This window comes from Glossina fuscipes, unplaced genomic scaffold (genome assembly GCF_014805625.2).
Source record: "Glossina fuscipes isolate IAEA_lab_2018 unplaced genomic scaffold, Yale_Gfus_2 150, whole genome shotgun sequence".
Taxonomy (NCBI): domain Eukaryota; kingdom Metazoa; phylum Arthropoda; class Insecta; order Diptera; family Glossinidae; genus Glossina; species Glossina fuscipes.
This window is the reverse complement of record NW_023998493.1, coordinates 1782689-1796381: the sequence shown is the minus strand read 5'-3', so window position 1 is coordinate 1796381 and position 13693 is coordinate 1782689. Positions and strand designations below refer to the sequence as shown.

General features: G+C 33.7%; 1 protein-coding gene across 9 annotated transcripts; it reads left to right on the top strand.

The window, feature by feature from the left end:
- The first annotated feature begins 5810 nt into the window (after nt 1-5810).
- LOC119641513 (sphingomyelin phosphodiesterase 4) lies at nt 5811-13023 on the top strand. 9 transcript variants are annotated; one of them, XR_005247844.1, is made up of 9 exons: nt 5811-6043; nt 6102-6401; nt 6458-6970; nt 8701-9138; nt 9208-9314; nt 9368-9686; nt 9752-9997; nt 11747-12168; nt 12238-13010. XR_005247844.1 is itself a non-coding variant. In XM_038040239.1 (9 exons), exons 1-9 carry the CDS (start codon nt 6017-6019, stop codon nt 12110-12112), a joined length of 2238 nt encoding a protein of 745 aa, XP_037896167.1. In that variant the 5' UTR covers nt 5811-6016; the 3' UTR covers nt 12113-13009. The 9 variants fall into 9 exon arrangements, 5 of the variants coding, with proteins under 5 accessions (XP_037896167.1, XP_037896166.1, XP_037896164.1 ...); XR_005247842.1 differs by having other exon boundaries at nt 12235-13010; XR_005247843.1 differs by having other exon boundaries at nt 11747-12294; nt 12362-13010.
- Nucleotides 13024-13693: the final 670 nt, after the last annotated feature.

Sequence of the window (13693 nt, the reverse complement as noted above, 5' to 3'; positions counted from 1 at the left end):
GGCGCGTTTCTAGAACGAAAGATATAACGTATGAAGAAACTCCATAATCATCAGTTACTTATTAATGCATTAGAATTGAAAACCGTTTCGAATTAACATCCATTAGAAATGAAAACCGTTACAAATTAACATTTCTAATTGCAGAAAGATATCAATCGTAATGCATATTTATACGTATAAACGTACGTATAAATTGCAATATTTCTTTTTTGTCGAGACATCCATTTGCGGAACGGTGGCTTGGAAAATTCCTATTTATTGTATAAAATATCAATTGGAATTTCGTCATTTGGGAAGTAGATTACGTTATTAAAAGAATGAAAACTACATTCAAATTATATACCAAATTAAAGGATGTTTGTTATTCATTTGGGACGTGGAAATTAGCATTTGAACGAGATATAATTTTTGTTATAGAAGAGAAGAAATAATAAAAGTAAGTTTGTGAATATACAAAAAGTGACGCGATCATAACCTTCAGCGTGAACAGGAGAAAAATGGTAGGCAAACGAGAGCGTTTAAAACAAGCAATAAATGTGTACGCGAACGTGCACGGAAATGTCGTTATTACTGGTACAACCTTATTGGCTTGGTTGACCTACATTAATTCTATTTCAATTTAACTTCCATTTCACGTGTGAGCACTTAAATTTCCATCTGCCCATCAATCTAAATTGTGGATTTCTTCTTAATTAAATTAGTAAATAGCAAATAAGTAGGACCTTTAAATAGTCTTCTATACTTATATAATTTGTATTAACGTTTAGTTCAATATCTCTTGCATGATATGGAATCATTTTTGACCCATTTTTGGGTATTGCAAAGGAAAGAAAAACTAGAATACACGAAATTTTTTAAACTGATGGCGACGCTACTTACATTTATGATTTATATAGGGGCTGTATTTCGTGTTTCTTTTATTTGAACCCGAAGTATGTATGTAATGCTTTTCAGTTTTTTCTTTTCGTATCACTCGTGCAAAATACGCACTGAAAGCACAATGTCATCACGAAGCAGCCGATGCAGAATTTAATCAATTTATATAGATTTATGCAAAATCTTTTGTTTATGTAAACGCACAACAGAGACGCAATTATCATACAAAACTTTTTGAGAATAAAGACCCACACAATCAAATCAGAAAATTTCTAGTCTTCTTCTTTCTTGTTTTCTGTACATTTTTGAAAAGAAGTGCGGCAATTTTTATTTATTATTCATTTAGCTCCATGTCGGGGAATATTTTCATGGTAATGGAAACTTACGAATGCAAACATGTATGAAATAGCTTCCATTTCGGGAAAATTTGGTAGTATGGTAGATGTTTTGCATTTATTGAAAAGAACTCTGTGATTTCTGTGCTCTGTCCATTCTCAACAAAAAAGAATTCTTATTAGGAACCGATGTAAAGAGAAAAACCAGATGACAGCAACTCAAAATCATTCCACAATAAGAAGTTTGAGGAAGTGGGTGTTTGCGAAAAAAAAATTTAAAGAGGCAAAAAAAAGAGGTTAGAAGTTAGAAAAAGAAATTTGTTAAACATTTACGGTTTCGCCTTTGAACGGTTCGTATACTTTAGAAAGTTAGATGCGAAAAAATTTCACAAAAAATGTTCTTTCAGTATTTATATTTAAATTTAATGACTTATAATTAATGATTATAAGTTTACGAACGTTGGAATTATGTGTTGATAACTTGCAGCCGGATTTTTTATATGACCATATACTAATAGAGCGGCTAAAATAAATGAACTCGTTTGAGCAACGATTGGTGGCTTCGCAACATATTCTCTTATTCATTTTAATTTCATTCATCTTGAATTTTTCATTGATAGGAGCACAACAGGCGATTTTTTGTGTCGCTGCTACAGCCCGTTCAGTTTCTAGGAGCCGATATGAAAATCATGTTTGAATTGTTATGTTTGAAGCAGATGAGCAAAATCTTCATTTACATAGGAGATGAGCAGGATTGTGTGATTTATTGACATGCAGCTGCTCACCTATATGTGTAAGCAGGATAACCGGCACAAATGGGTGAATAATGAGAACTCAGATCAAGAAATTTTGCAAGAGGAAATTGAACGTAAAAGACATGAAGACTTTCGTTTCCTGGAAGAAGAACAACATTTATTAAAGAAACAGTTGCAACGCACGACATGGTACTTTTATTGTTTTATTATTTAGTTTTTGTAAAATTACTCTCTCAACAAATTAAAATGCATCAAAACTTATGTAATACCGCTACGTACACTTCCATTCTATTGGTCGGTTGATTGGGCTTGCTTACTGCAGACAGTACAAGACAGACTATATAAAATTATTTTGTACATTCCTGACATGAAAATATATTATCTACCCAACAATTCCTTTACTCTAAAATAAATATGGACACCGCGGAAACATCTAAATTCTGCAAAAATTCTTAGCGAAACACAGCACCATTATCCGAGTATAATTTCGTCGAATTCTCCCATTTCAAAACACAAGAGTGTACACAATCGCTAAAAGAAAGTGACAGTCTTAAATCAAATGTAAAAACACATCTAAAAAGGGCTTTCGTTTGACTTTCTTGAACTGAAGACTACGTTGGTCCGAGTTTTTAATATCCAAAGAGATTTGCTATTAACACATTATAAATATTGAAAGGTCAATACAAACGCTATCAAACGCTTAGAAATTGACTTGCGAAGTTTTATGCAAGATATTTTTGTCCTGAAAGCGATGAAAATTCGCACACGTCCAATAGAAGCAATCCATGAAGTGTTCTTCAAGTTGGTCTGTAACATTTATCTGTTCGATAGGTGCAGTCATACTCATCAAATCAGAAGGATTGCAAATTTGATGATATGTAGAAATGAGTTGAAAACTATTTCACCTTGAAGCCACGAAGTTTGTACCGTGAGGATACCCGCAAAGCTACCTGATAAGATCCAAAACTTTTTGATGTATGTCAATATTGGAGTCACTGACTTTTCCCCACAATTGTATGCCGTGAATCCAATAGGGTATTCTTGTGTGAAATGCATTTATATCTTAGTTTAACTTGAGATTCTATATGAATTAGGGTTTTAAGCGAATTTAGCCTTTAGCTTGAATGTCTTAATCTTTGTTCAATAATTAATTTAAATAGAACGCATTCGTTTGGTTGATCGGTCGTATAGTTTGCAGCGTTTCAATAACATATATCTCCCCGTGTGTCTCACGGAACATTGAATACATTGGATTGCAAATGGCTTTAATATAATTTTACAGTAAAAGAAAAAAAAACTAAAGAATCAGTTGGGAAATAATCCGATATATCTATTTACTTTAGTTGTAAACGTCTATTTTATTGCATAATTAGGCAAATATGATGACATTTCCTTATAAATTGTAAGTTGTACACGAGCCATATAAAATAAAAGTGAATACATTTTGCCAACGCCAACTTTGTACAAAACTTTTAATGTTTTAACTTAATTTTCATACTAAGATGCCACTCTTCCAAAATGTACAGAAGCGTTAAGCTTTAACAATCCTGTTAAAAAACCACTATTTTTGCAAAGCTTTTTGTGTGAGTTTGTGTTGTAAAACCGGTACCATGTTTCATATGTGTTTGTTGTTGCAGATTGTAATTTTTGATTACATTTGCCCTGCACGTGCTATTGCTTGCGATTCAAAACCGGTAACAGACAAAGAGGACGATTGCGTTTAGTAAATATGAAATTCTCTATTGTTATCCCTTTCATGCATGTTTGTTTCATTCAAGTTAAGCAAAAATGGAAGTTAAGGAAAAATGTTGTTAAATTTGAAAAACAGTACACATTTTTTTCTTCTTTTGAATTGGTCCAACATGCTCCTTTCTCCTGCTGCTCACATTGACAAAATTGCCCAACAATGTTTTCAACTCATTGACGTATTAAAATCGATTTGTGGTGTTTTTTGGGGCTCCGACCATTATTGTATGATTAAACTGTTTAGTGAAGCCAAAATTAGAGTACGCTTGTCCGCTCTTATTGGACATTTCAACTAGAGACCTGAAATTACGTAGAATGCCATGAAATTGGGTTTGTCTGGGACAGATGGCAAATGTTATGCCTCTATAAGAAAGATTTCGTTTACTAGCCAATTTTTCATCTAATAAAATTCTATCTTTCGAGAATCATTCTGCCCTACCTTTCATTTATGATTTTATATTACTTAATTTCTCTTCTTCCTTCTTTAAAATTTTTGCTGACAAAATTAATAATTTTAACATCCTGAACTGATGCATGTAGCTTATTCAAAACTCCTTTTGGTTCTCTATATATAGTCTTACTAGCGAGGAAATTTACAGTTATTACGGCAGAAATCACCGCTGCTGGAACTTGGTCACTACCAAATGGAATTATTTTTCATTCATCTTCACAGATGGACCTAAGACTGATGTTGCAAGTGATGGTCATTGGTTTCCAAGTGGTATTATTATAATTATTATTATTATTATTAATTTCGCCAGAGAAATAAATTCTAAGACTAAACCCTTAAAGCACTAGCGTCTGAGGCCATCGGCTTTTATTAAAAACTCTACCGAACTTGAGATTCGAACCCACGACCATTGAGTTGCTAGTCGAGACTACTCGCCTTAGGCCATTCAGGCGGATTTCAAATGTTAGTATAGAAGCATGAATGTCTTGCGATTCTGGAAGCCACCCACTTAGCAAGTACTCATCCTCAAAGGAATTCCTTATACTGTCAGACAGTAAATCTGTCTTATCCGCTTTGCATAGGTAAAACCTAACTTTACTTATTACAAATTAGATCTCTACTTGATAGCTTGAAATCTAATACATTTTGTTTTAATTTTATCTAGGTGTCTAGTCATATTGGCATTCTTGGCAACACCGCTCCAGATAAAATTGGCATCAGCAGTGGAATAATTCACCTTATGGTCGTCACTTATACACTTTATTTCCACAAATCAATAAAGCTCCTTGATTTATTAATTGCGTATTTAGACGTGACATTATTTGTCTTATTAACAGGTTGATTGTAATGATCTTTTATTGAATATTAACGAAGTGGATAGCTTTTATGTACATGTGGAGTCTTCCTATCTCCTGATCATTTCCTATTTGTTTGTCCGAATGTTGCCAATTCTATTCGCGATTCTACTTCGCAAATTGGATATATGTGATCTTCATGACGGCAGCATTCTTGACATATTAGTTTCTCACAGTTTGATGGCTTCGCAATCTTTCCCTTTTTCAAATTACGTCGTCGAGATATAATTTGGGTTTACAGTCAAATTACGAACCTAGTCGATTTTACACTTTTTTACTCTCGTGCTTATCAATTCTTTCATATGGCACTTTATACTCATGTACTACATTATTTCTTACACAACGAAATTTGCTCCTCGCTGTTCTGCTCTATTCTACATGGTGGACGAGTAATATGCATATTTTAATAAAAATTAAAAAAAAATTATGTGGCAGACATATCAAAGGCAAAATTGAAAAGACTTTAATCAAATAAACATTAAAACAAATAAGTATTAATATTGTATATCTAACCTAACCCCAACTTTACGAAAACTCAAACAAAGAACTCTGTGTTCACATTGCATCTTTTTTACACAACTCAGCGAATTTACGCTTGATGATTTGCTGAGTAGAAAAGAAGAAGAAGAAAACTAACCAATACTCTAAACAAGTTATTAACTTTTTTAAGGCTGGGGCAAAATATTTCGTATTCTCAAGAAGATTCTTTCTATTCGATCCCGGCGGATCATATGTTGTTGATTGACGAACACTTAAGAAGAAGAACAAATAAATAACGTAAACAGCTGTTAGTTAGAGATAAAAACGCGCAAAATTTGTTGTCTCATTAAACAAAAATTTTGGATTTATAAGTAACATATTTATTGGCTTGGTCCATCTTAACTCAACATCTCAAAAAAAAAAAAAAAAACAAGAACAAGAAACGCGTTTATGTATGAATAACACAATACGTTTTTATATATTTTGTCGTCTACTTGTGTTAAGGGTTTTTTTCTAAATATGACACAATATTATGATAAAAACGTAGTAAGTATTAAAAAATTTGAATATTCTCACTTATCTACATGTTTGCACATTATGGCAGAATCGTGTTCTGGAGTTGCTGAACTATCCGATATTAGAACGTTGCAATGAATTGAAAATTCTATTTAATGAGTGTAATATCCACGAATTGCAAGATATATTTCCTAACGTAGTCCAGTCTGTTTTTGGTATAGGAAATCGCGGCATTGGTTGGGGTTTAAGAACAACCACCAAAAAGAATGCGCCACAGTTTTTTGATACATTATTCGAATTCTTCGCTCCTATGGGACCAATATTTCAAATATGCTATCGTTTGCTAAACGATGCTATAAAATTTGAAATAAATTTAGATCAATTACCGGTAAGTAAAGCTTTTTAGAACCAGGTTTTTTTTAATATTTATTATCTTTTATGCAGCATAAAATAAACGAGATGATACAGACTGGCCAGTATTCCATATTCTACGCAGATCTGTTCAATGTTGATACTTTTCGTAGGCAAGTGATATCATTGTCTCTGAACGCATTCGATTATTACATATTGCATTTTTGTATATACGCTACATTTCCATTGCATAAAATGTATCCGGCAGCTCTACAAGTCCACAATGAGCATATGAAGACTGTGTATTTTTTCCTAACAGCTGAATACTTATGTAATTTTTTACCTTGCCGGCCGGATTCGGTTGTTATGCCGCCGAATATATGCCCCACTGTGAAAGCGCCGCAACCTATGCCAATACAACCGCTGCAACCAAAACGTTCACCAAAATATTTGAAAATTCCTAGCGCTAGCGTTTACGATGCGAGTAGCAGTAATACACAATTTATACGTAACACAGTTTCACCAAGGGTGCATGCTTGGCGAACAGAGTCTGTGCTACACTTCTTTATTGATACATGGTTACGTTATGACGTTGATGAAACAAGGGTAAAACAACAATTATCTTACAATTTTTATATTGAACGATAACTCTTTTTGCTTATATTTGAGCTGCTTTAATGCGCACACGCCCATTGTCTCTTTGATGTGTTTGTGGTTAAGGATTTATTATAGATAGTATTTGAAATGGCAATTTCAATGTTTTTGAACAGTATATTAGTACCAAGCACAGAAAGTTTTCACTCAAAGGTAAAGTTGTGCTATTATTATTTGAAACATCGTTCGCACTATGGACACGTCTGTGTTCGTATATCCGTTTTCGAAGGCTAAGACCAATTCAAGGATGTAAATTTGTTTCAAATCTTGACTTTATTCTTATAACAACAATTTGATTCCTATGTTAACAATTTGGGCACACTTTGACTTTCAAATAGCCCTGCAGTCATATTCCTAAAGTCAGATTCGAATCAGGTGAAAATCGTAATAACAAACAAGTAAGGAAATTAAATCCGGTCGGGACCGAACCTTTAGTCTTGGAGCGCGTGCAGTTGAGTTCTCCTATTTTCAAAATAAGAGCTATTGTCGCGGAGGAGGGGCGTGTCTTTTGAAAAATTTACTTCAATTGCCAATTCTTTTGCAAATTTTTAAGCGATATCTTCATTTTTGCTAATGGGAGAATGTTTACCACAAATACTATAAAGTTACGCAGGCAGACAGATGGGCAGACAAACAGGCGAACAAGTTTAATTGCAGTGAAGGATTGTAACTGGCCAAAAATTTGTATATGGGGGTTTTTGGGGTTGTTTCTGCGTGTTATAAAGGTATATTGAAAAAACAATTAAAGTTTGATATTGGGTAGGCGCGGTCAATTTTTCCATTTTTGTACACAGATGCTACGGAATCGCCCATAGAATATGCGTTCAAATTTTTGTAGATTTATTTGCTATGGTTTGTGAGCATTGAGCAAAAAACCAATTTTTCATTCGCTTTGAAAAACAGAAGAATCCTCAATCTACTTGGTGCTGTGGGCGTGTCTTTTGACCGATTTCGGCCATTTTCAATACCGACCCGCGCGCAAGAACTTCCAATGTTTTTGCAAATTTGAAATCGAAAGGTTCATTTTTGCAGTCAGGAGAATGTTTGCAACAGACTTTACACAGACGGACATGCTTAAGTCGATTTAGAATTTGGTACTGATCAAGAATATACATACTGTGTGGGGTCTCTAAAGATTCCTTATGGGTGTCACAAATGTTTCGACAAAATGAGCGTGCCCCTCATCCTTTGATGGTGGGTATAAAAATATGCCATAAAAAATGTTCAAGGCTCTCAATCGCACATTTCTTAAATTTGCTGCTGCCTAAGTGAATCAAAGATATTATTTTAGAATTTTTTCGAGTTATGCACCTACAATCTTTACCTACTTTGAACAAGACATAGTAGATCACGATCGATAGTAAAATTCGCAGTGGCGCTAGTTTCTTGGATACGAACAGGCTAAGGGAACGTAGATATCTTCTGCTCTTGTTTGAGAACGACGTGTATGTCGACTGAAATGAATGAATATTTCTTGAAACGCAGTATTTCAAAGAGAGCGAGTTTTTAAAGTTTCATTAAAACATTCTCAAGGAAGACATAATAGCTAGTGTTGATCGGGCTAGGCGTGATTGAGAAAAATTGAGGGCACATATTATTGGAAACATTCATAGGATATATATCAATACATATATACAATATACATATTTGTTCATACCTCTATGCTTCTATCTACTCTTTAGGATTTACCCAGTAGTGAGTTTATACGAGTGGTACGAATTCTTATTAAACAGACTCATTCGTTTGCGAACTCGGCTTATATTGATGAAACACCTATGGTTACTTTACGTAAGCTTGCTCAACCTATGATGAGAGTACCATTTTATCCGTTCCTAAAAAGTACAATGGGACGTTGGCCTTTGGATAGCTCATTTTCGGTGGTGTTGGAGTTATGGTTGAGCTATATTCAGCCGTGGCGTTACGGCTTTGATTGGCAGTTACAAAAATCAAATGAAAACAATATAGAATTCTCATCAGATAATCGATACCAAACCTTCATACTCGATAATCTGATTATCTATACACAAATATTTGTGCATATATTGCCCCGTTTTGAACGACTAGACTTCACTTCATTGCCTAATGTCATTATGTTGCACCGTTTGGTGAAGGTTAGTAAGGTAGAAAGAAATATAAAAAAAGTGACTTTTCTTATATATTCTTATATGGATCCTTTACGAATGTTTCAGGTGTTCAATCAAACTGGATTGCCAGCGAAATTATTACAAGCCGAGCAGTCTTTTGGAGGAAATTATTTAAAATATGATTCTCCTCGAAAACAAAACACGTTTTTATGGTAGGTTTCTATAAGTTCTGTCAATGAATGGTAATTAATTTATTTCCTTGTAGTGCTGCTAATTCTACGGGCTCCTACGAATGGGACAATCTACATTATGACGATGGGTATACACCTATGTTCGGTGATGCCATGCAAAATACGATAACGAAATTTCTCAAAACAATATGCATAGCTCGGGATCAAGTTATAAAGGAAATAATTGCGAAGACGGAAGAAAATGAGGAACGTTATAAATCATTTGGTATTTTTAAAAGGATTTTTAATAAAATTTTTGAAGAAATGTCGTGCGATGTACAAAAAATGAAAGAGTGTAATAAAATACCGGACATACTGGAATCGGCTATGAACACCCTTGGCGGAATGTTTAACGTATGTTTAAATGGACTTTGTGAAAATGTATAAGTATGACTGACATCTAAAAACTCGTCCTAAAGGTAGATGTTCCTGATATATCAGGGGAAGAAATCGATACATCGTCGCCAAATTGTACTCAGGCTAACTTTTCTTTGTACGACGATAGTAATTACTTGGATGTCTCACATATATCGCCGTTTCAGATGATGAACAACTTAGCCAATATTAAGGCTTCAGTTGATCCCGCTTTGCTACCCATACAAACATATGAATGCGCTTTTTTAGTACGTTTGCTGCATCGTTTGTCTTGCAAAATGAACGAAAAAGTAAGAAAGTCTTTAATGGTTCTTTACACACTCTCTTATTCAGCTATAATTAATTAGTTATCGCATTCTTTTTTTAGCACTTAGAAAATGCATCAGTGATCCGATATATAGGTGTACATGGTGTATATCTGTATATAGGTGTATAGGTGTATATCTAAGTTCATTATTTATATTATTGAATCCCTTTGCCGACTTGTCTTCTGACTGTTAATGTTCTCAAAGTTGTTAATTTTGAACCTACTACTTGTACATTTTTAATTGAATATCAAATTTTTTCCGTGACAAATGCCTGTGTACGACTCGCATGCCTGCAGTAGCTACGAATTTGAAATAATTACGAAATATAGATAGTCTTTTAAAATCTTTTTTTCAAGAAATTCTGTCACTTTATCGAAGATTGACACACATATATATGAGAAACAATTAAAAGTGCTAAGAAAATAGGCTTGAGGGGCTAACCAATATATACGTTGAATTTTCATATGGTTATTTGCAGATTTTGAAGGCAGAGATTTTTCGTAGAGTGAATATCAATGTTCACCTGTCCTAGCTGACAGAATTTGAAAGATCTCAATAACTATGTAAAACAAGTTTAAGCTTTAGAAGGGTTTCAAACCATGAACTGAGGTACAGTTTGGAAAAGTGTGTTTAGTGTTAGAACGTAATGGCCTTGATTTAGTTCCTGACATTTCTTTCAAGACCTTTTCTTTAATGTGACTTGTTTCGTGCTGAGTTTAACCAAATACAAAAGATCTCAAAAATATTAAATGTGTGAATAAGTTTGTAAGTTATGAGTTAGAAGTTGATTAGACCACCATTCGTTGCCTACCACTCTTATTGTTTAAAAAACGATAAAACAAAAAGTCGGGATTTGCGTTTATATATCTAATTCAGGTTGACAGACCAAAGTCTGCTGACCTAAGGCAAGAAAGAGACTGTGAGTTAAAACTTACAACGATTATTGATTTGAAATTCGCTAAAAATATTTATCAAGAAAGCTGCGGTGCAAGAACGGGATGCTTAAATGACAAACAACCGCATAAGAAGTAAACATAAAAGTTATTTATAATGCACATCCGAGTTGATCTAAAAGTTGGTACATGTACTTCACTGTCTTTGTAATTAAATAAGATTGTCTCTTTTATTAGGCTTAAGGTTATAGACAATGTACCGAAATGGTGCAAATATTAGGAATGAAATTCTCTTCAATCTGATTGATTCTCCAAACATCATTGATAAAAAAAAGCAAAATATTTAATTTGAGCTTAATCTGTTAGTGCTCCTTGTTACATAAGGAAGGGCCACTCGATTGTAGTTACTTGCATAAACTAAAATTCTTGTTGCCGCATTAATATACATGGTTTTATTGGTCAAGCTAAGGTCAGTTTAACTCACCCAGTGTTTGGGAGGTTTGATGTCGAGAAAAGCGTAAAGTTATCGGATAGGCCACGCTTTTTAATTTTCCAATTTAACCTTGTCGACTAAATTTCATTTCCCACAGGAACTTTAGAAGTCGAAATCGATATTTAAGGGGACAGACGGACTGCAGCAAACAAGCAGATATATATTGCTATCTTACAAGTATTTCACATAGTACTCTACGATTCGTACAAAGAGAAAGCGATTTGCATATGTTTATCTTAAGTAGGCATATAAGCAGTTTTATATATTTATCTATATAAATATGTATATGCATGTATATTCTTGTTGCTTTGGCAGTGTTTTAAAATATTTATTACAAATTATTAGTTTCATCAAGAAATAGAAGCGCTTTGGTATCGATCTGACATAAAAGGAAAGCTGGCACGTCGAATATTTTATGGTCCAATGACGGCACAATGGTTCGATAAACCTTACGGTAAGCTGTATAGCAAACCATTCAAAATTTCAATGATCACTTCTTTTGTGGGCTCAATTTTTCCTCTAGGAGAAAGTGCTTTGTGCGAACAACAGTTACCACCCCGCTTAAGCCTGCGCTACTTTGCTTCTTACCAATGCTTGTTTTTCGTGGCAATATTCTGTATAATTGGCTATATTAAGTGCCATACCGTCATTATTGGTGTAATTACAGCTATAATGGTTTTGTTGACCTTCTTATATATGTGTTCTTTCTGATAATTGCTGTCTTGTGTTTATTAATCATTTGGTTTGTAATAAAAACACAGTAAAAGGTAAATCATTTACCTATTTGTAGTTATTAATTAAACTACCTGTTTTAAGACGTAATGACGTTCTAGCAGCGTTTTATGGCACTCGTTTTCGGATGGAAGGAAAAGTCATAGAATAATAATATTTGAGTAAGTTAATAAGCATACGTTTAAGCACTAAAAAAAATAACTTTCGCAAAATATTAAAAACTGGTAGCACCAGGGCCATTCTCGAGAAACATCTTTAATTTAGATGACAACTGATGCCAATTTGAGTTTAGAAGAAACGAAAACATCAGACTACAGGGCCATGCATCCAGCAGCCAAAAGTCACACGCCAACAAGCGTTTAACGTCAAAAATTTTCATTTTTTATTGGACTTTAACAATACCAATAGATAAATTAACTTTCTGGGATTAGCGAGTATATGAATAAAAATTTCCAATTTTCGTTTAATAATAAATAATCTTAATCCAAGTTCCCTAACTACCTTTTTGACATTCGCAATTCAAGTCCGTTAGCGTCAATTAAGAATATGTCTGCATTGTCCTCGTGATCGTGAAATTAACAACCACAGATGCATAGACGGATAAACAGGAATGAATCAACTTAAGAATATGCATACTTTACCGCTTTAATAGGATGGACATATCTAATGTTAATTGATCCTTCGAACGATCGATCGATATGAAAAAGAAATACTATATATGACTTGGACCTACTCAATTGACATCCATAATATTTATGAAGGCAGATAATTTCTGTTCAATCTGCGTAAATTTAAGAGGATCAATGAAATGAATGTTGATATGTATTCACGCATATATTTCACACATAAATTATATATATATATATATCTGCATATTGTCGTCTATGTTTGGATATATAGGGACCAAGGATTATTAGTATTGCAAATAACTATGTAATAATTGAACTAGATCTTGAGTGGCATTGGGTACGAAGTTGTTATGAACTAAGAATCATGAGACATTAACAACATTGCAATCGTACAGAACCGATCATTGGATACGCTACACCACTTCTTACAAAACAATACAGGCCTTCATTCATTTGCGTGGTAAAGTCCCGAAAATTGTAATTTACTTCCTTCCAAAGTCATCCAATTTCATAGCAACCCTATTATAGAAGAGGGCTAAAAGCGTAAACTGGCGCGGTCTACATTTAACAAAATTAACCTTCTTGCCAAAGGCCTTCGTATTTTTCATTTATTTTCTTCGCAAAGTTGTAAAAGTTGGGGAATGTTGTCATACAAAGAAGTAGTTTTCATTAGTGTCCATGCAGGCGGTAAGGTCCGTAAAATATGCTTACATAATCCGAACAGTCAATATTTATATCAAGCCATTATTATGGACTAATTCTCACTGTAAAATATTAAAATGTCTTGTAAAGGCTTAGTTTGTAAGAATATTTATGTAGGAATGGTTTCCAAGGGCCCATCAATTTGATAAGCTGACACGTTATTACTCAGCGACTATTGTCAAAAAATTTTAAACATTTCACTTTTTGCAATCCGTACAACTTTTCATAT